This window comes from Maylandia zebra, linkage group LG19 (genome assembly GCF_041146795.1).
Source record: "Maylandia zebra isolate NMK-2024a linkage group LG19, Mzebra_GT3a, whole genome shotgun sequence".
Lineage (NCBI taxonomy): Eukaryota > Metazoa > Chordata > Actinopteri > Cichliformes > Cichlidae > Maylandia > Maylandia zebra.
The window spans coordinates 964,379-985,632 of record NC_135185.1 but is presented as its reverse complement, the minus strand read 5'-3'; the positions used below and the strand labels follow the sequence as shown (position 1 = coordinate 985,632).

The 21,254-nt window shown below is 40.3% G+C and overlaps 1 protein-coding gene across 1 annotated transcript in view; it reads left to right on the top strand.

The window, feature by feature from the left end:
• nrxn3a (neurexin 3a) overlaps positions 1-21,254 on the top strand; it is a 220,619-nt gene that overhangs the window by 182,480 nt on the left and 16,885 nt on the right. The window contains 4 exon segments of the mRNA XM_014408191.3: positions 9,828-10,009; positions 10,822-10,993; positions 18,288-18,377; positions 19,098-19,405. Of these exon segments, the coding sequence (XP_014263677.2) occupies positions 9,828-10,009; positions 10,822-10,993; positions 18,288-18,377; positions 19,098-19,405 (752 nt within the window).

The window sequence follows — 21,254 nt, the reverse complement described above, 5'->3', positions numbered from 1 at the left end:
TTCACCCTCCACATCCTCTCGAGCTCTTCTCTGAGCCCTTGGTATTTCTCCAGCTTCTCGTGTTCCTTCTTCCTGATATTGCTGTCATTCGGAACCGCTACATCGATCACTACGGCCGTCTTCTTCTGTTTGTCTACCACCACTATGTCCGGTTGGTTAGCCACCACCATTTTGTCCGTCTGTATCTGGAAGTCCCACAGGATCTTAGCTCGGTCATTCTCCACCACCCTTGGGGGCATCTCCCATTTTGACCTCGGGACTTCTAGGTTATACTCGGCACAGATGTTCCTGTACACTATGCCGGCCACTTGGTTATGGCGTTCCATGTATGCCTTGCCTGCTAGCATCTTGCACCCTGCTGTTATGTGCTGGATTGTCTCTGGGGCATCTTTACACAGCCTGCACCTGGGGTCTTGCCTATGGATATATATATATATATATATATATATATATATATATATATATATATATATATATATATATATATATATATATATATATATATATATTAGGGGTGCAACGATATTCGTATCGATATTGAACCGTTCGATACAGTGCTTTCGGTTCAGTACGCATATGTATCGAACAATACAAAATTTTTATTTTATCAACTTTCCTTCTGACGATGCTGTCTGTGTTGAGCGCTCAGTGGATCTGCGTTCGACTACTCCACCTAGGCTGCACTGTCGAGCGCAGATCCACTGAGCGCTCAACACAGACAGCATCGTCAGAAGGAAGAGTGCAGGGCAAGCTAGCGAGACAGAAGTTAAGCTCTCCTTGCAACATGGCAAACTGAACCTCCCCCACCCTCATTCAGATCTGGCGTTTGGAATTATTTTGGTTTTCATGTGACGTATGACCCTGAAGGTAAGCGCGTCATGGACTAAAGTAAAACAGTATGTTGGATGTGCCACGCAATGCTCAATTACATGGGTGGGAACTAGTGTGTTAGCGCAGTTAGCTCGTTAAGGTGTTGGCCGTCTAGCCCCATGCACGGGGCGATCAGGGGTAGCTCGTTAACGGAGATTTGCCGTGTTGTGGCGTTAAGGTCATTTCTAAACTTCCTACAATAGCCCGAAGGAAAAATATATGTCAATGCTTTTGCATTCTTTCAGAAATGTAGCTGGGTAATTATGTCATTGGCATCGGTGAGCCACTGTCATTATGTGACATATTGAAATCGCGTTTGAATTTGCGCTTTTTTGCTTTCACTTTGCAATCGTGCGAACTGTGTATAGAGAGCGACAGCACTGATTGGTGAGTGATGATAATTTGTGCACCAATTCCTCTGACATCGTCTTATCAATCGTTAGCTTACTACGCAAAACATAACAAGTGAAATCTCCGGCAGCAAGCTTAAACATGTGAGAGGTTGATCGCGCAGAGAATCGCTGATTCTCTGCTTACCACAGAGCTTACCACAAAACGGAAAAGTTATGACAAATCAGACAAAAAGAAAGTGCAGCTTTATGGTTTCATGGTAAATGGCCTGTATTTATATAGCGCTTTACTAGTCCCTAAGGACCCCAAAGTGCTTTACATATCCAGTCATCCACCCATTCACACACTGGTGATGGCAGCTACATTGTAGCCACAGCCACCCTGTGGCGCACTGACAGATGCGAGGCTGCCGGACACTGGCGCCACCGGGCCCTCTGACCACCACCAGTAGGCAACGGGTAAAGTGTCTTGCCCAAGGACACAACGACCGAGACTGTCCAAGCCGGGGCTCGAACCGGCAACCTTCCGATTACAAGGCGAACTCCCAACTCTTGAGCCACGATCGCCACGACATTATTTTGTTTCATGGACTGCAATATGACGAGCTAAATAACCAGGGCTGCACATAAGTGGTCCGCAGGTGCGCATTCGCTGTCAAAATAAAAAACACGCACAAGGGTTAGGGTTAAATTTAAAAACTGTACTTTTGAGTTAAAATATATATTTATAATTTTAATAAATGACAAATTAAAAAGGCATGAACATTTTTTTTGTATCGAAAAAATATCGAACCGTGACACCAAAGTATCGAACCGAACCGTGAATTTTGTGTATCGTTGCACCCCTAATATCTATATGTCAGTACTTGCTAATGGTGGTAAAAGTGACTCATAAATTTAAAGGTGAATGGGTTTCTTAGAATCTCGACAGTCTCTCTTATTTTACCCTGTCTATGTTTCTTCTGCCACGTCTGTCTTTCTTGCCTTCCTGCCATTCTTTTATTTACATTCTGCCTCACTATAAACACTCCCTGCCTTTTGCTGTTGTGTTTTTACCATTCCAACTCAACCCTCTATCTCTTTTTACGGCCTTTGTCAATATTTACAACAGGCTGTTCACTTCTATATTTGCATTTGCTTCCACATGCTCTTGTCCTGACATCACTCTTTTACCTCTCTTTTAATTTTGCTATCTCTCTCAGCACCTCTAAAACACCCACCCCTCCAACACCTCCACCCCATTTCCTCTTTATCTCTTTCACTCACTCTCTCGCTCTCTCACTCTGGGATGCTCTGGCACCTAGATTACAGATCATTGCTGCCGCCTTCACTGAAAGGCAAATATCAATGAAGGGTCCACACTAAGATGGACAATGGTAAACAGCAGAAAGGATTTTCTTCTTTAAATTGTAATTTATTGGACACAAAATCTTTGAGGAAAGGAAACTGAAACAAAATCAAGAGGACCACACATGACCAAATCTCTCTGCAAACTGGAGAAGATCAAGAGGCAGGGAACAGTTCTCTTTCTCTCTGTGACTTTGAAATTCCTTTCCGAGAGAAAAAGCAGAGATGAAGGGATAGTCAGAGAGATGGGCAGTGACTAAAGTGTAGCACATGAGGAGCAGGTGCTGAGTTGGAAAAGGGCTGCACAAGCTAATCTGCAAGTTGCGTTCAGAAGAGGCTGCAAAAGATATTCATTTGCATTTCGTCACTCACTTGGATGAGTAACGAAACATTTCTCCCACTGAAAACGCTACGTCCAGATCAGCAGAATCAACTTATCTGCATTCGTTTGAGTCCTTATTTGCTGCATTTGAGGATTAAAACTGTTTCTCTGTGACTGTTTTTCTCAGGTCAACCAATTGCATCTCTCAGATGTCTTTTGAAAGATCTGAGAGTGAGGTATCGTCTTTTAGTTTTTTAAATTTTCTCAGTCATGACAGTTTTGCTGTCTAGAGCCGTGTTTCAGTTTATGTCTACGTGAACTGTTTGGAATCATGTGCCCCACTGACCTGTTACCTTCGCGGGGTCCCATTAAAAGGTTTCCATCCCAAGCCTCTGGACTAATTGCTCTCTATAAGAGTGCCTGGATAGGATGGCTCATTCTGGGATGTATTGCTGGACCTTCCAAACACAGTTCATCCCCATCAGGGAGGTTAGAGAACTCCAGGAGCGCCACCAGACCTCGGGTGGAAAAAGGCTTGATTGCTTACCCCGAGGAGCTACACTTAGAGGTGGCAAGGCACCACTCCACTTCACCCGTCTCCATATATAGATCTCCACTATTGCTAAAGGGTGGTCACAGTGAGTATCAAAAAACAGCACAATAACATTCAAAGAACAGGGAATTCAATTTCAAATGTATTAGTAAAAATGTGAAACTCTAGTGTGAACGGCTGCCATCAGTTAGCAGTATAGTGAATAGTTCTTGTTCTCCTTCCTGTTATCATGGACACTCAGGTTTCCAGCCTACATGAAAAAAACTTCCTCAAGCCTCACAATTAAAAATGTGTAAATACAATTCAAAGATCTATAACAAGCTGCACATTAGGTTGTTGCTTAGCTACTTTTTTGCACAAATGTTATAAATAAATCTCTATCCACAAATACATACCAAGGTCATGTACATCATACAGAATATACTGTTAGGTCCAAGACTTCAGCATCCCCTGTCACAGAAGTCAGACATCACAGAAAACACGGCCAAATGCAAAACGAAGAAAGAGATAGACAAAGGTGTTTCTACTTTATCGTCATCGCTATTTTTCTGAGCAATATGTGATTTAGGAATTTGTCTTCAATAAGTAAAAGTACTTGTTTTCTTCCTGTAGAATACCATGGTCAAATCACATTGTATAATTAACATCAGCATGAGCAGTGTGTTTTTGTGCAGAGGCATTTTTCTGTACTGTCATCAAACTGGTCTCCCAGTCAGGAGTCGAAAAGAGTTCTGTTTTCTCCTCTTGTCCCTGACGTGTCTCCCTGTTCTTTTTGGCGCACATGCAGCCTGACAGGAGCTTCCATGTGGTACTGAGGCAGGTTACTGACTGGTATTTGTTGGGACTGGTCCCTTCTGGGGGTCTTTGGGAATCAGAATTATCCAGTTAGCCATTCTGGGTGTCTCTCATTGACTAGCAGCTGGTTCATGTGTACTGCCAGACAGTCATGGAGTGCAGTCACCTTCTTCAGCCAGTAGACGTGAACCATGTCAGGGCCTGGTGCTGTCCAATTCTTGGACAATTGGATGTCTGCCACTGAGCATTGCCTTCGCTACTCTGTTTAATGATCACAGCAAGTCTGAATCAGACCACACTGTCTTAGATTTAATCTGGTATGACTGAAGCACAACAGATGGACAAGCAAATACTGTACTTTCAAATAGACTATGAAATTCAAGCCAAGATGATGAAATTGTGGTTCACTAAGCCAAAGCGCAAGTTCAGTACACGCTACACAATTAAACTACCAGCCTGACATGACAGTGTTTTTATGTGCATTTGTGTCATGGTCCTGGGTCTTTTGACCCAGCGTTTTAAGTTTGAGTTTATTTTGTTCATTAGGTTATCTAAGTTCATTTGGTTATTAGACTCCTTGTGTTTTCTTCCCCTGTATTTAAGCTTCCCCTCACCCTTCGTGTTTCATGCTGCGTGTCTTATGTTATCAAGTTTGTATTATCATTCCTAAGTGTTTCTAGTTCTTATTATTTCCCCCTCGTGTTTCCAACCATGTTAAATCTCCCCTGCTCTTCATGCGTTTCATGTCTGTGTCTTACGTTGTCAAGTTCTGGTTGTCGTGTCTAAGTCTGCATGTTTCCTGTTTTATTTTGAAGAGGGGTCTTGTGTTCTGTGCTCATGCGGTTAGTTTTACTCTTGCCTGTGCATCATTATGTTTATCCTAGTCAGCTGTTTCCTCATGTGTCTCCACTTCCCCTAATCACCTCCTGTGTATTTAAGTCCTCTGTTTTCAGTGTGTGATTGTCAGGTCGTCTGTTGTCCACGCCATGTTTCCGATGCCATGCTTCCAAGTTTCTTGTCTAGGTTTTTCTTATTGTTTGTTTAGATTCCCCAGTTTAGGTTTGTGTTAATTTTGCTTCAGTTTGCCTTGCCCTTTGTTTGTACCTTTTCTACCAGCCATATTAAACGGCTCGCCTTTTGTTAACATTTCAAGTTCTGTTCCCTGTTCCTTGGAGTCTGCATTTTGGGTCCTTTTCTCAATTCATACAGTCTGCCCTTGCCAGACTGTGACAGAACGACCTGACAATCACACACTGAAAACAGAGGACTTAAATACACAGGAGGTGATTAGGGGAAGTGGAGACACATGAGGAAACAGCTGACTAGGATAAACATAATGATGCACAGGCAAGAGTAAAACTAACCGCATGAGCACAGAACACAAGACCCCTTTTCAAAATAAAACAGGAAACATGCAGACTTAGACACGACAACCAGAACTTGACAACGTAAGACACAGACATGAAATGCATGAAGAGCAGGGGAGATTTAACATGGTTGGAAATGGAGGGGGAAATAATAAGAACTAGAAACACTTAGGCATGATAATACAAACTTGATAACATAAGACACGCAGCATGAAACACGAAGGGTGAGGGGAAGCTTAAATACAGGGGAAGAAAACACAAGGAGTCTAATAACCAAATGAACTTAGATAACCTAATGAACAAAATAAACTCAAACTTAAAACGCTGGGTCAAAAGACCCAGGACCATGACACAAATGCACATAAAGCAAGCATATAGCAATGCAGCTCATCTTCACCACCTTCTATAACTTAATCAATGCTCTAAATGTTTTCTTCAGTCTGTTTGAACCCCAAAATATCATGTCAGTAAAACCACTCTCTGCTGGGATTAAGACAAAGGGCTCTGTGTCCAGTTAAACCAGGGAAAGATGCAGTTTCTGACACCATCCCAGATTGTGTATTTAGGATATCTGTAGACACATGGAGATGTCTGTGAAGGTTCTCAGTCATCCAGGTCATCGTAGTCAAAGGAGCTTGAAAGAAAAGCGTCTGGACTTCTTTAAGTTGCTTGAAGACGTTTCACCTCTCATCCGAGAAGCTTCTTCTGTTCTAGGTGGAGAGTCCCAGATTTGAGTTTCCCCCCAAGAGGGTCAATGGACCCCCTGATGATCCTCTACCTAATCACACGAGCCAAGGTGTGAAAGTGGGTGTGGGTCACAATCAGCCAGGGTTTCAGGTGAGCTCATTGTGAAACCTGGCCCCACCCTATCATGTGATGTCCTGAGGTCAGATGGCCCAGGATGTGAGTGGGCGTTAAGGCGTCTGGGAAGGATCGCAAAACTGGATTATAGATGGCAGAGAGTTGGTGTCGTAAACCCCGCCTCTGTTCAAAGATGGTCGCTCACAGTGGACATAGATGCTTCTTTCACTCCTCTTTCAAACCAGCCACATAGAGATCTATAACATTTCCCATGTTTACATAGCATTAGCATTTTAATATGTAAAAAGGTTCACATATACTTCATACCAGAACCAAGAAAAGTCAACACAGAACTTGAACATGTTGCAGTTCAGCCATTTGATTCATGTTACAGCAGCTCATGACTGAATGAACACGGTGTGGTAAAAGTACTTTTAGAAGTACATTTTCCCAAACACTTACATTTAGTTACATCTGTTTAAATTTACTTGAAGGGTTAGGGGTTGCCACCTCAGCATTCAGTCAACTTCCACAGAGTCTTGCTGATGACCTGCTTGTCTTCAGCATCTAGCTAGCTCCACAAAAGAGGAGCAAGCATAAAGTGAGTAACGTTTTTTAAGTGTCAGGTCATTTTAAATGCAGCATTTCTATCAGCTTAACAAACATCAGCAAACACACAAACTGAGTTTGTTGCACAGTGTGTTGCAGCTAAAGCTCAGATTGTGGTCATAAATATTTTGTACTTGTAAATCAAATGCGTATTTGTGTACTGAGTTTTGTAACCTTGTAAACCAAAATATATGAAAATTTATGTTTGTGCATTTACAGATGAATATTTGTGTTTGTAAAAAATATTTACACAAGTTACAAATTTTTTTTAAGGTCTGCTTACAGGTACAAAGCAAAAAACTCCATGTAAAACTCAGGTTCCCTGGCTGCATGTGGATTTACACTTACACATACAAATTTTGACCTGATTTTTCTTCCTTTCAGCTGATTGGTCAATGTCATGTCTCAATGCAAGCTCTTTGCAAGCTCCTTTGACTCAATGTCATGTCAATCACAAATTTAACAATCCAATCAGAGAACAGATGGGTTTGGCTGTTGGAGGGGGGCGTTACTGAGAGCACAGTAGGTTAACTGTGTTATTTAAAGGTTGCATGAAAGTAACCTGCAGGTTAGTGCAGGATAAACCGGTTAGTTTGCTGTGCTGTACGATCTACTGTACAATATAAAGCGCCTTGAGGCGACTGCTGTTGTGATTTGGCACTATATAAACAAAATTGAATTGAATTGAATTGCTGTGATGGATTTAAAATAAAGTGCTGTGTTGGGCTGGTGCACAGTAGCTGTGGAGCTCATGGTCAGAGTTCAGTTACGTCAAGTATACCAGATCCTTCATTCCAACTCCATACTGTCTAGTATAAAGACAGCAGTCTCTACAAGCATACTGACAGTATCCTGTCAATGCAGAGTATGGAAACCTTCCAGGGCAGTTCATGAAACCTCAGAGCCCAGATCACAGCCTGTACATTAAAAAAATCTACTGGAGCTCTCGATAGAAATTATTGTGACTTGTGATCCTTTTCCACACGCTGAGCCACTGCAACCACTTTTAGGATTCCACCATGTGCTGAATCTTATTGTAATCCCATTCCCTACTGTGTTGGGAAGGTTACTTTTAAAATGTATTCCACTACAGATTACAGATTACATGCCCCAAAATTTTGTAATGTATTCCGTTACGTTACTTAATAAGAGTAATGTATTCTGGATACTTTGGATTACTTAATATATTATCATGATTTTTACAACTACATGAATGTACTATTGCTGTGATTTATTACTATTACTGAAGGTTACTCTCCACACCAACACCAACTAGATGTTTAAATCTTAATATAAATGAGTAACAGTAGGTGGACATTAGGTAAGGCTGCACTTTTTGCAGCGATCTCGTATAGAAAACTATTCCTCGCGTATATAAAACAGGTCCGCGGCTCCGAACCGTAGTAAAGGGACCTCTGACTGATACGTCGGGTTCGTGTCGGCTCGTAGCTGAAAAATAGCTTTACTTTGTTGTCTGGGTCAACTTTGCTAGCGAGAGACAGGGAGAGGCGTTGAAAGGCTGCTCCAACAGAACTTATTGTTTTCGGAGGAAAACAGGAACACGGTGTACAGTCGAGTCTTAACAGCTTACTTACAACTGGGCTCGTCAGGCTCTCTTCTTGGCTGCAGTGGTTATTATTATATTTACATGCTTCCAGCTCCTGTTTCTGCTCGATGACAGCTCGTACTTTTCCTTTTCCTCCCTCGCTCACAGACACATAACGGGTACAGCAGTCCATTCTCCCTGCAGCACGGACTACACTGCCCATCAGGCTGCATGCTTTAGGGCGATGCCTGTAACACTCTGCTATTGCCTTCATATTAAATCAGTTTTGTGAATAATTTTTAAAAATATTTCTTCAAGTCATTATGCGAACCGCAAGTAGAGACATGGGCCGCGAGATTGAGACACAGACATCAGAGCCTCTTAATGCGTTTTCTATTTGGGTTTCCAGCGGCGTGGAATTACCAAAAACAGAGAGGGCATAGCTGAACATATGAAACAGGAAAAGACCACCGTGTAATCCATTTATTTATACCATTATACCACCTTTTTAACCGGTAACTGTAATGGAATACAGTTACTCATATTTTGTATTTTAAATACGTAACGGCGGTACATGTACTCCGTTACTGCCCAACACTGCTGATCATGTTGTACTTAACTGATCCAAGCTCAGTACATTTGTCAGAATTAAATTTTATGCTGAAAAAAAATGTGGTTTTCCATCTCCTAATACTACAAGGTTTAGTTAACGTTTCACAAAAATAGCTGGTAGAAATGTCCTCCAAAGAGCTACTTACTTACGTTCAGTACATTTAAAATATTTCACTTTTACTTGAGTAAAGAAGTTGAATCAGTACTTAAACTTTCACTGGAGTATTTTTAACAGTAGTACTTGTACTTCTACTTGAGTACAGAATGTCTGTACCACCTCTGCTATTTTTCGCCAGTACGTGTGTCAAGTTCACGTATCTAAGTCTGGTCTCATGTGTACAACTTCCTCTTTTATTTTGATAGTCCTCTGTCTGTTGCTTGAGTCTTCCTGACCCCAATGGAATTAGCATAAACGATGATCCTTTAAAAAAACTGGTGGTAAAAGCAGCCCAAGCACAGAACCTGTGGGCACTCTTTGTACATTAGTAAGCACGTTGAAGCTGAGCTTCTATTTAGTGTAAACATGTCATTAAGTTACCTCAACTTCTTGTTCAAAGCTACCACGATACAATTTACAACACTTAGTGAAAAGATGCAGATCTACAGTTAGCAGGTCTTTATTTTCTAATTCATGATTTCTCCTTGTTTTGCTCAGCGGGGACAACATACATCTTTGGCAAAGGTGGGGGCCTCATTACATTCAATTGGCCAGCCAATGAGAGACCAAGCACCAGGACGGACAGGTTGACTGTCGGCTTCAGCACCTCCCTGAAAGATGGCATCTTAGTCAGAATTGACAGTGCACCTGGTCTAGGGGACTATCTCATGCTGCATATAGTAAGTTCAACTCAAAATATTGTCCTTGAATAATTTGTGATTTTTTTGTCCTTTTATTGAGTTTTTGGTTCCTTTTTTTACAGTAAAGTAGATTCATAGTTTTATCCCCCAGCATGTTCCACAGGCTTCAGCTGTCACAATATGTGGATTTTAGAGAGAAGGACACAGGACTATGTATACAAGAACTCATTACTTGTGAAAAAGAGAGGGACACAGAGGACAATGAAACACTAAATATTTAAACTGATAGAAATTAACATCACTGAGCCCTGCTCTCAAAAACTGACATAGATGTAAGACTGTCTGTGAAGCTGGACCGGAAATCCCATCAGCAGTATGTCAGCAGGGAAAATAGGTCAATGTGTGCAATGGCCCAAAAACACAAGCCAAAAAAAAGAGAAGGCTCAAAGGAAGAGATGCCGCACTTTCCTCCCTCACGTCATCTCACTGACTGGATTACTTCTCATTACAATTTAAGAAATCCGAAGCCCGACTGGAGACTTTTTCCCCTGCAGACATGTTGATGGAATGTTAGGATTTCCAGTCGTCTTTGGTAAGACGCAGCTTTGGTGTGATATGCATGTAGTAACCTGTTATGTAGTACTGTTTGGCTCAAACAGGCTCTCCTCCACACAGTCCTCATTCATAAAGTGCTTTACAAACCCAAACATTATGGCTAACAGGCGGATTTTACCGTTGGAGTGCAGCTAGCCAAACAGTCAGATTTTGAGAGCAGGGGTCCGTGATGTAAATTAGCCTTTATATGTGTAGTGTTTCACGTCCTGTTTAATAACTCTTTACTCTCATTTCAGCAACAAGGCAAAATTGGAGTGACCTTCAACATCGGCACAGTGGATATCAGCGTGCAGGAAAGCAGCACCCCAGTGAATGATGGGAAGTATCACGTTGTCCGTTTCACCAGAAATGGTGGCAATGCTACACTGCAGGTGGATAACTGGTCTATCAATGAACATTTCCCACCAGGTACAGTATTAATAAATCTGTCAGCTGTTAAAGAAAAACAACTGGTATTAACTGGTAATAATGATGCAGTGGGGTTGTGTCATTATGATACGAGATCACTGGGCAGCATGTGCTTCAGTAACATCAGATTTTAATTTCTAGCATAAAACGGTGTCTAACATAGTGGGATTTATCTGTGAGGAGCGAAACACATTACGTACTACCATACTGCATTAGGGATTACGATGTAACTCTGTAGACTTTGGATGGACATGTTAGACGCGTTGTCCTAAAAGTAAAGACAAAAAGAATGATGTTCCAAGCCTCCATCAGGATTTCTGACGATTGCTGTATTAGTGCTAAAGTTCAGGGCCCCTGCTGCTGTGATGGTTTACAAAAATCTCCTTTCATTTGTAACCCTTTTACATGAGTGAAGAGCAGAACTCTGTTAGCAGTAGTGTTTTTTATTCCTGTGTTTGCTCCAACTGTCTGAGATAATTTGATATCCCAGATCGCACTTTGAAAAAGCACAGATTGGCAAATGATGATTGCTGTGATTCGTGCAGCCTGTCGAAACCCAGTACACACCCACATACCATGGGGTGGTATAATGGAACTATGGTGACTTTATCATACTGACACAATGAGGATCAAGTGTTTGTGGAAATACTGAGAGGAAGGAGAAAGCTGTAAGAGTCAACATAAAGTCTTCTGACCAGTGACCTGTTATGGATAGATTGAGGATAGCATGTTCTAGTTTCTGAAACTGTGCTTGTTTAGGATGTGGCAGAAATGCAACCTAACATTAATTGTACACCTATGTGGCTCACTAGTGACCTGGTGGAAGTTAAGGGGTTAAGTCTGTCAGCTGAAGTATTTTCAGTGTCTCTTCTATCCTGTAGTCAAAGTAGTTTGAACAGTAAGGAAGGTATATTATCAGTTGTGTTTTGAAAATCTGATACTTATTGAATCAATAAATAGTCTTTGCATGAACCACATCCACACCTCATATGCCAGAGATATGAGGTAAATTCCATCTATGTCCATACAGAATCTCACAGCTGAAAAGACTTGGGAGAAATTTAAATAATGACAAAAATAATTGCCCTCATCCCCTGGGTGTTGGTATTTGTTCCTCTAGCTTGGGTCCTCTGAGAGTTTGAGGGCTCTGCTGTATCTTAGCTGTTCCTCTGATGTGCCTGGAATCTGCTGGAGCCATTCTTCCAGTTACGGGGTCACAACTCCTACTGGTCCTATTACCACTTGGCCACTTTAGACTTTACCTTCCATATTTGCTCCAGTTATTCCTTCGGGCCCTGGTACTTATGTATTTTTTGTACTCCTTCTTCCTGAAGTTACTATCCACTGGGATTTCCACATCACAGCTGTGGTATACCTTCTGTAGTTGAGGTCAGTCTGTAACTTCCTGTCAACTGTGGCAGACTTCAGCTGGAGTCTCAGTACCTGGCCTACCTTCTGGAGATATGTCCGGTATATCTGCCTGTCTGACACACATGATTAGGTTAGGGCTATCAGTGATGAGAACTTAGACATCACAGGGTTAACCTAAACGAAATGAAAGCACACAGCTAGAAAAGCCAGAAAGTTCTGGGTTTGAATCTTAGTGGTGCCTGGCTCATTGCTCTGGTTTCCTCCCATAGTCAGAAGGTTAGGTTAACCCTGGAGCACAGTTTCACGTGGGAACTAAATGAACACATGTAAAAGCATACAGTTATGTTTAGGGTCATCATTGACGATGACTTTGACTTCACAGGGTTAACTGGTGATAAGTGGTGGTAAGGTGGAAACAGATATAGATATAATACAGAGCTTTCATGTGGAGCTTTGAACATCACGTTTAAAACGTGTTATAGAAATGCCCATTAATTGTGTGTAACCATGTTTGGACCTTGTTCTGTGAGGTCTAAGTCACATAGGGCTAGGTTTGTCAGCTGGGGTTGTCACTGGATGATGACTGTTTTTGTGTGACATTATATTAACATACAAAATTGTCACTATTACCCCAGAAACTACAGACAAATTAAATCCAGACTCTAGAGAGCGTCTGGCTGCAGGGCCTTGTGCAGACTGCAGAACAATTTCCATCACGTTCATGTCCAAGACAAAATCCCTTAAGTCAAATAGAATCCACTCTGGCACCCTCCTCTACTAGCCTGCGCCATCATTTGCTTCAGTGCTTTCGATCATTGATTCAGTTTCCCATGGGTAACCAGCACCCTGGAGTCTTGGTAACAGTGTGTTTGAGGCAAGTGTAACGGACAAATTGTTCTGCTGTTCTGGCCAACAACATTTCTGCCTCCAGGAAGGGTCTTTGAGTATAATGTTTTGTGATTCAGTGTGGCACTCTTTGTTAGACAAGCTTTCAAGTACTGAACTATTTGGCAGCGCTTCCTGGCACTTGCCCTGGATGGATACATGATGTACACAAGCCTTCCACAGTCTTTTCACAAGGCTGCAGTAGTGGAGCAGTGAGGTGTTCAAAGAATGGTGCAGTGCTGAGGGATGGGCCTTCAGTTTGTCCTGTAAACCTGTGCCTGTTCCTATAAACTCATCTCTTCAAATTGTAATATTTTAAACTGTTAAATTTTTTTATTCTATTAGATATAAGAATAAGATTTATGTAAGACAGTTTATATGAAGGGTAATATCTTATAATCTATAAACTCTGCTGGAGGGTAATCTATGTGTAACCAGTGTCTGCAATGTTTCTCTGAGCTTATCAGGAGACCTATTCGGTCATTTGTCCTCACACACATATGAACTTGAGGAACATTCCATGCTTAATCCATAGGGCCCACTATTTGAAGCTATAACAGTTTCAGCTCTTCTGGAAAGGCTCTTCGCAAAATTTAGAAGTGTGTTAATGGGAATTCTTCACCCTAGAAACACATTTGTGGGATCAGATACTGATGTTGGAGGAGAAGCCCTGCTTTGCAGTCTCTGCTGTTTGTGATGATGCTCTTATCACAAGGGTGTTGTATTGAGTTGATGCCAAGACTCTGTGCAGGCAGATTCTTCCACACCAGACTTCAGACACCAGCTCTTCCATGTCTTTATGCTTTGAGCACTAGTGTCTGACAGTACAGTCTTTTCCCGTGTGTTTTGAATAAACCGCGACATCTTAAAGGCCGGTCCATAAAAATATTGTCTTGAATTGAATACTTCTGGCAATATAATGCATGTCAAAGGGAAAGCCAGGCATCCTCACCAGTAAACCTATTGTTGCTGGTTGTGTCTTCTTTCTCTTTCTTTCAGTCTCAAGACAGAGTCCATGGCCATAAGTGAAAGTAGACACAGAGCAATAGCTTTGCTTAACAGAAGCTGTACCCATCCATCTGTCCATGATCCACGTTGTTCTTCTCCCGATCATGGATAAGACCCATGATTTGATGTCCTCATCCAGAATCTAATTCCCACCCCACAGTGGCCAATTCACCCTTCACTTTTGAGAATGATAGCTTGTTTGTAAATGAACAAGATAGATTTGACATACTGCAAATCTCTCGTTAAGAGTCCTCATTTTAAACCGTCATTTACATAATCCTGTGTAGTTTTAAAATATGATGTCCATAATTACACATGCTGCCCAGTCGTGGTGCAACGGATCAAAAATCTCACGGTTCGGATCAGCAAAAAAAGAAAAAAGACAAAAATGTAACATTTACTTATTTACTTATTTACTTATTGAAGTTTTTTTGCCTGTTAAAAACATTCAACTCAAGACTCATTCCATACAATTATTAAAAAAATATAATAGGGCAGTACAGTCTTTGTATCTACCACTCAACTCAATTCAATTTTATTTATAAAGCGTCAAATCACAACAACAGTCGCCTCAAGGCGCTTTATATTGTAAGGTAGACCCTACAGTAATACACACCGCTCATTACATCGCACTCCGCTGTGATATAACGAGCGGTCACGGTCACGTAGCTTTCCGTTGCCCTGGAGCTCCGCCCGTTTGTAGCAGTTAGGGCAACAGAAGATGCCTGGGACAGTTCAGCCATAACTTAAATCTTTTCCTGCTCATACATGCTTGGAACGATCTTGCCACTGAAGTGGACGCGAACGGGATATCATAGCGTGGCTCAAGCACGTTCATCATAGTTTAAACCTCTTGTTTTGCACAACGTCTGCAGCTAAACACCCCAGTAGCTTCTGTAATAGCTTTAGCCCGGTCGGACTGGGCAGCAAAGGGCTGCTTAAATACCGAAAACTCCTCCGCTCCTCCACTTGGACCGCTAGCGCTGACCATAACTATCGCTTGACAGACTGACCGCGCGCACCGAACCGTGGAGTGGGATCGGATTACGGATCAACCGTGATCCGCTGCACCTCTACTGCCCAGTGAACTACACATTGTGTTTGGATCGGCCCTTTTTTGTGGTTTATGCTGTTTTACTTTGTTGTTTTACATTAATGACAGCCCAGAAGTCTTTTGAAAAATTTTCATTTTACTCGGGCTCATCCTCTTTGGTATTGGCTGAAATATATGTTACCTTATACGGTGAAGATATATCTAATCATTTTGATTGTCACTAAAATTTAATTTTAGCATGATTGAATGAAAGCACTGTTCATATCAGTTAAATAAGCTTGGTCTAGCCACAGAGAGTGTGCATTTGATGAATCATACAATTTAGGGGTTAAAATTGAGTCAAGTCAAACTGAGATGTTGAAGATTTGTAACAGACAGGTGAAGGTGAAAAAATAGAAGCAATATTATTAAAGATAATTTCCAAAAGTCTGTTAAGTTTATTTTTTCAGAAAGATCCAACTTCACAATTGTAATATGGCACCACCTTTTGTGCTTTGGGTGCTGGGTTACTTTTAGATAACAGGACTATTTATACCTGTACAAGAGGAAAACGTTTACAAATCCTAGTGAAAATGTATAGAAAGTGATGAAAAGATCGAAACATTTTATTTTAAAAAGTCTTCTGGTATCACAGCAACAAATACATGTGGAGAAAGTTGGAATAAACACAAACATGCACATCAGCTACTGAAGTGGGAAGGCAGTTTGAGGATTTCTCTGTGTAAACATCATATGTGCTGTATATTTAATGAAGATTTGGGGCAAGCTAATATTGTCAGAGAAGAGCGTGATCATTTTAAGAACTTTGAATGAGCTCTGCATAACCTAAGGGAACTCGTTTTCAATGATGACACACGGCTGCTGAGTGACGTAGTTTTTCAAAGCACAGAAATCAGTCCAACTCGTCTATGGTCATTCAATAAATGTAGCCTTTTTAACCTTGGATCGTACACTTGACTGAGTCAAAGCCTGAAAATGTCAGTCAAGATAAACACAATCTGTTAGCAATCTGCCAGGTATGCCATCAGGCTCACTGGCTTTCTGAACACTGACTCTTGATTGTTTAAGATGAGACACTGCTTGCTGTTACCTGCAAGAAGCAGTGGAAGAGAAAGGCCAGCAGCACTAAGTCTTGTTCACATTTCCACACAGCTTGTTGTAATCTTAAATGTGCCTGAGTTTGCATGGGCCTAAATAGTGTTGAGACTTTCATAAAATCCCACTTTACTGTATATCTGAGTATCAGTCATGACAACAGAGCAAACAGATACTGTACATGCTGTGTGACTAAATGGCTAGCTATTACATAACAGCTATCAGGTTCATCTCAACTTGCTTGCTTAACAACATTTTGACTTGCAAAATAACCAGTTTTTCCCCATTTAGTCTTTCATGTCTACAGATGATCATTTGTTGAATTTTAGTGATTGATTATTATCAATTTCTAATGTAATGTTTGGTAGTGTTACTTACTGTTGATGTTGTAAGTGCAAAAGGAGTAAGGCAAGTTGCTCTGGAGCAAGCATCTATTACATCCTTTGTAGGAAATTTTTACCTGAGTTCTTCACGTCACAGGCTGTTAAAAGAAATCTAGCAAGTCTTGAAAGATCTTATTTTTTAAGGTATGTGAAGATACATCCAGTGACAAAAAGTGATAATGAATGAATTTCATTGCATGAAAAAGTTACCCCTAAGACATTACCTACCAGGTAGGCAAACCTGACTGGTAGGAGGGATTGTACAGTTTCATTAGAATATAACTTGGTATTCGGAACACATAGGATTAGGCAAGTTTTTAAAGTGTTTGTGATGATTTCCATAGTAAGAAAACTAATCTTGCATTAAATGTGACATCAGTGCATACGCTACACCAGGAGTCTCCAACTCCAGTCCTCAAGAGCTACTGTCCTGCAGCTTTTAGATGCATCCCTACTCCAACGCAGCTGGATCAAATGGTTGGATGACCTCTTTTTTTTTCTTTTTTTTTTTTTAAACATTATGTTTATTGACTTTTATATTACAGAACAAGCAAAGAATAACAGTACAGTTAACATGAGATTTATATTAAAGAACATAGTCCCCAAAATAAACAAATATAAATTAAAAGAAACAACAATAATAATAATAAAAATAAATAAATAATAAAATAAAACAAAACCGATGCACAGCATGGGTAAAACAAACGAAAAATAAAAACAACAAAAACAAAGAAACAGATAACAAAGAAAACAACAAAAACAACAAAAAAACCAAAAAAAAACCCACACACACAAAGAAACCCAAAACTCAGCACCAAGTATCACTTTCTAAATTAATTCCCTTCATAATGTCTCAGAAACTCAGTTAAAGGTAACCATATTTCTTCAAAATCTACTCCCTTTCCTCTGACAATATAAGTAAGTCGTTCCAATACAATACATGATGCCATCTCCTTCACCCACATATGACTTGAGAGTACATCCACTTTCTTCCAATACAAAGATATTAAGCGCCTAGCTTGCAGGAGGCCAAAGTCAATTAATTTTAGCTGTCTGGTGCTAAAGTCACAGTTCTTTGGATATATACCAGACACACACATTTTTGCTTCAACAGGTATATTTAGATGACCTCTTTAGCATCCCATCAAGTTGGGCAAAGGCCTGATAACAAGCCAATCATTTGATTCAGGTGTGTTGGAACAAGGATGCATCTAAAAGCTGCAGGACAGCAGTTCTGAAGGACTGGAGTCGGAGACATTGCTCTACACAATGTGAAGAAGAAAAAAGTCAGGATTGTAAACAAAATGTTTGGTAACAGCCAAAGAGCCAAAGATGATGAGCCCTGTGCATCCTCTAACCAACAACCGTTTCAACCAAAATGAATGTTTCTGCTAAATTCAGATTTATTTTGTAAATGTAGCTAGAAATTGATATTTCCTTCATGATGTGACTCCGGTCATCGATCTGTGTTTAATACATGTGTTTTTAAACTTTAAAGGGAACAGCGACATTGAACGCTATCAGATGGCCAATAAGAAAATTCCTTTTAAATTTGCCAGACCAGTAGAAGAATGGCTACAAGAGAAAGGTAATTTCAAATCAACCTGATGTATCTGATTGTGCTAATGTAAAGTTAACTGTAACCTCTAGAATAGCATGAAAACCTCTGAACATGAATGTGAACCCACACACCGCTTAAAAATGAGAACTCACCAAAGAACTAGATAAGTGAATGAATTTGTACAAAAGCAATGTCACTGAAAGTTATAGAAACAGAGCAGCAATAACTGTGAAGGTTGTGTTTTTAATTTAGCGAGTGTGTACACAAACTTCGTCCACAGAGGAGATGTCATCTCCCTACAACTGCTGCACTTATGCAGCTCACATCTGCCTTTCAGCGTCTCCACTACGCAGTAGTGAGATCAAGCACATCTGATTCATTCCTTACTAATTTATTTTCACCAAATGATGTGCTGTTAATGGTTCTTTTTATGTTCTGTTGGTATAATTCATCATGCAGTTTTATGCCACTGTGTGAGAAATCTATGTTTCAGTTTAGTACATATAATATCATTCAGTTTTAATAAAGGAATACATTATGTATTGTAAATGAATTACTTTTGTCATTGTAAGGTGGAATCAACAGCTAAATATGTGTAGTGTAATGTTTGAGGTTGGCTACTGTGCGCACTGTTGCAGTTTGCTTAGTATTGGGTTTTAGTGGCACTGCACCTGGGTGTTTGCATTTTTGTTTTATTCAAAGGTCCTTTCTTTGTTGACAATATCTTACTCTGGATGTCTTCTCTAGGGCGGCAGTTAACAATTTTCAACACACAAGCAACAGTGGCAATTGGTGGTAGTGATCGTGGCCGGCCCTTTCAAGGTCAGCTCTCGGGCCTTTATTACAATGGCCTAAAGGTGTTGAACATGGCAGCTGAAGGCAACCCAAACATCAAGATTAATGGCAGTGTAAGGCTGGTAGGCGATGTACCTAGTGTGCCAGGTTCAGCCAGGACCACAGCCATGTCTCCAGAGATGACAACGTCCTTCATTGAGACTACTACCATGATGTCCACTACGACCACACGGAAACACAGATCTTCCTCAACTGTACAGGTATGTATGTTCTTATGACTATACATACAGGAAGCAAGAGTCATATTTGTTGTTCTTCAACCTTCATGATTTGATGCATTAACATTTGGTTGCACTTTCTATCACGGCTCGGTAATAAAGTGGTAATAGTAGGGTAACAAAGCGGAAACAAGAACGTAATAATGTGGTAATTTCTAAGTTTTTACCATGCAATTGCCAAAGTAATAACCACTTAGTATCCAAGTAATATTAGTCTGGTAGCAACAGTGTTCACACTGAGTAATATTACATGCAAATTTATGTAATTGGATGATAAGAGCCCAAAAGCTGAGGGTAATAATGTGGAAATACAGCTCGGTAATAAAGTGGTAATAGTAAGGTATCAGGGAAGAAACAAGAATGCAATTGTGTGGTTATTAACACTCAATTACCCATGGTCGTTTCTGTGTAATATGCACGAAACAGCTGCAAAATGCAAGTTACCTGTTTCCAATTAATTACATATGAATAACCCATTAAGGCTAACTTAAAGAAGTGTGATTATTACCTGGAAATATTGCTATTAGTTTCTGTGTAATAAGCAGGAAACAGCGCTGCAAAATGCATAACTGCCTGTTTCCATTTAATAATATATTAATAACCATGTAATAACCTTTTAAAGCAAACTTAAAGAATAGTAATGACTACCAGGAAACACCTGTGGAAGCTTTTGTGTAACAAGCAGGAGTTTAATACCATGGTCATGATCGTAAATTAAAACAAGCATCAGGAAATAAGTAATGAACCGGAAACACTTGTGCAAAATGCAAATAATTCAGTTTAAAAGAATAACACATATGATTACATTAGACTCGTATTGGAGTTTAGATAACGCTCTTTCACATGGATGACAACACATAATACGGTCAATCTATTTCAGGAAAGAAGGAAAGAAAGTGGAGCACATTTTTAAAATGTCCTGTATACAAAAATAAGATGCCATCCATCTTCCCCTGCTTGTACAATTCAGGGTGGGGGGGGCGCAACACCATCGCCCTGCACTGCCATCCATAGATCTAGCTGGGGGTGGATAGCTATATTCTGAGTACACTAAACCACCCTAAACTGTTGAAAACTGGAGTGCTTTATTTTTTGGTGACTATGTCTTATTTGAAAGTATAACTAACCACATCTAGTTGTCTGTCCATATTTACAATATTAATGATCAGCTTATTTCATGACAGCATCACTTTTATGCAACCTTAGTTTTTAGAACTACTCTAAGTATTATTAGCTAAGCTAACATTAGCTACTAACTTGCTGTTAGCTACTCTGTTATCAGAATCAGAATCAGAATCAGAATACTTTATTGATCCCTGGGGGAAATTATTTTTTGTTACAGTGCTCCATTTTAAACCAGTGGTGTAAGTTGACAGTATGTAACATAGATTAATAACTACAAGTCACATGGTGCTAAATATAACTTAAGGAATAAAAAAGGTTTTACATACCTTGCAGTCCTGCAGCAGTTGCTGTAATATGGGTTTGACTCCAAATGTATTGGTATAATCCGTTGGTTTATGCAAGCATGGCTCTATGAGGCCAAAAAGGATGCAAATGGTGGCTAAAGTTAGCAGTTAGAGTAGAATGTAGGCAGCAGTCTGCCACGTACCGCCAGCCAACTCTTTGCAAGCTGCTTCTATTTATGCTTATTAAAAAAAATCAAATGCTTATTGACGAGCGACTATAGCAGTGTAGTCGTGTCTAACTCCAATAATGACCATAATTTTTAAAAAGGTAGATTCAATATAACTATGAAACAGGCAGGTGAACACATGATCCACTGTGGCAACCACTAAAAGGTGCAGCTGGAAGAAGAAAACTTAACATA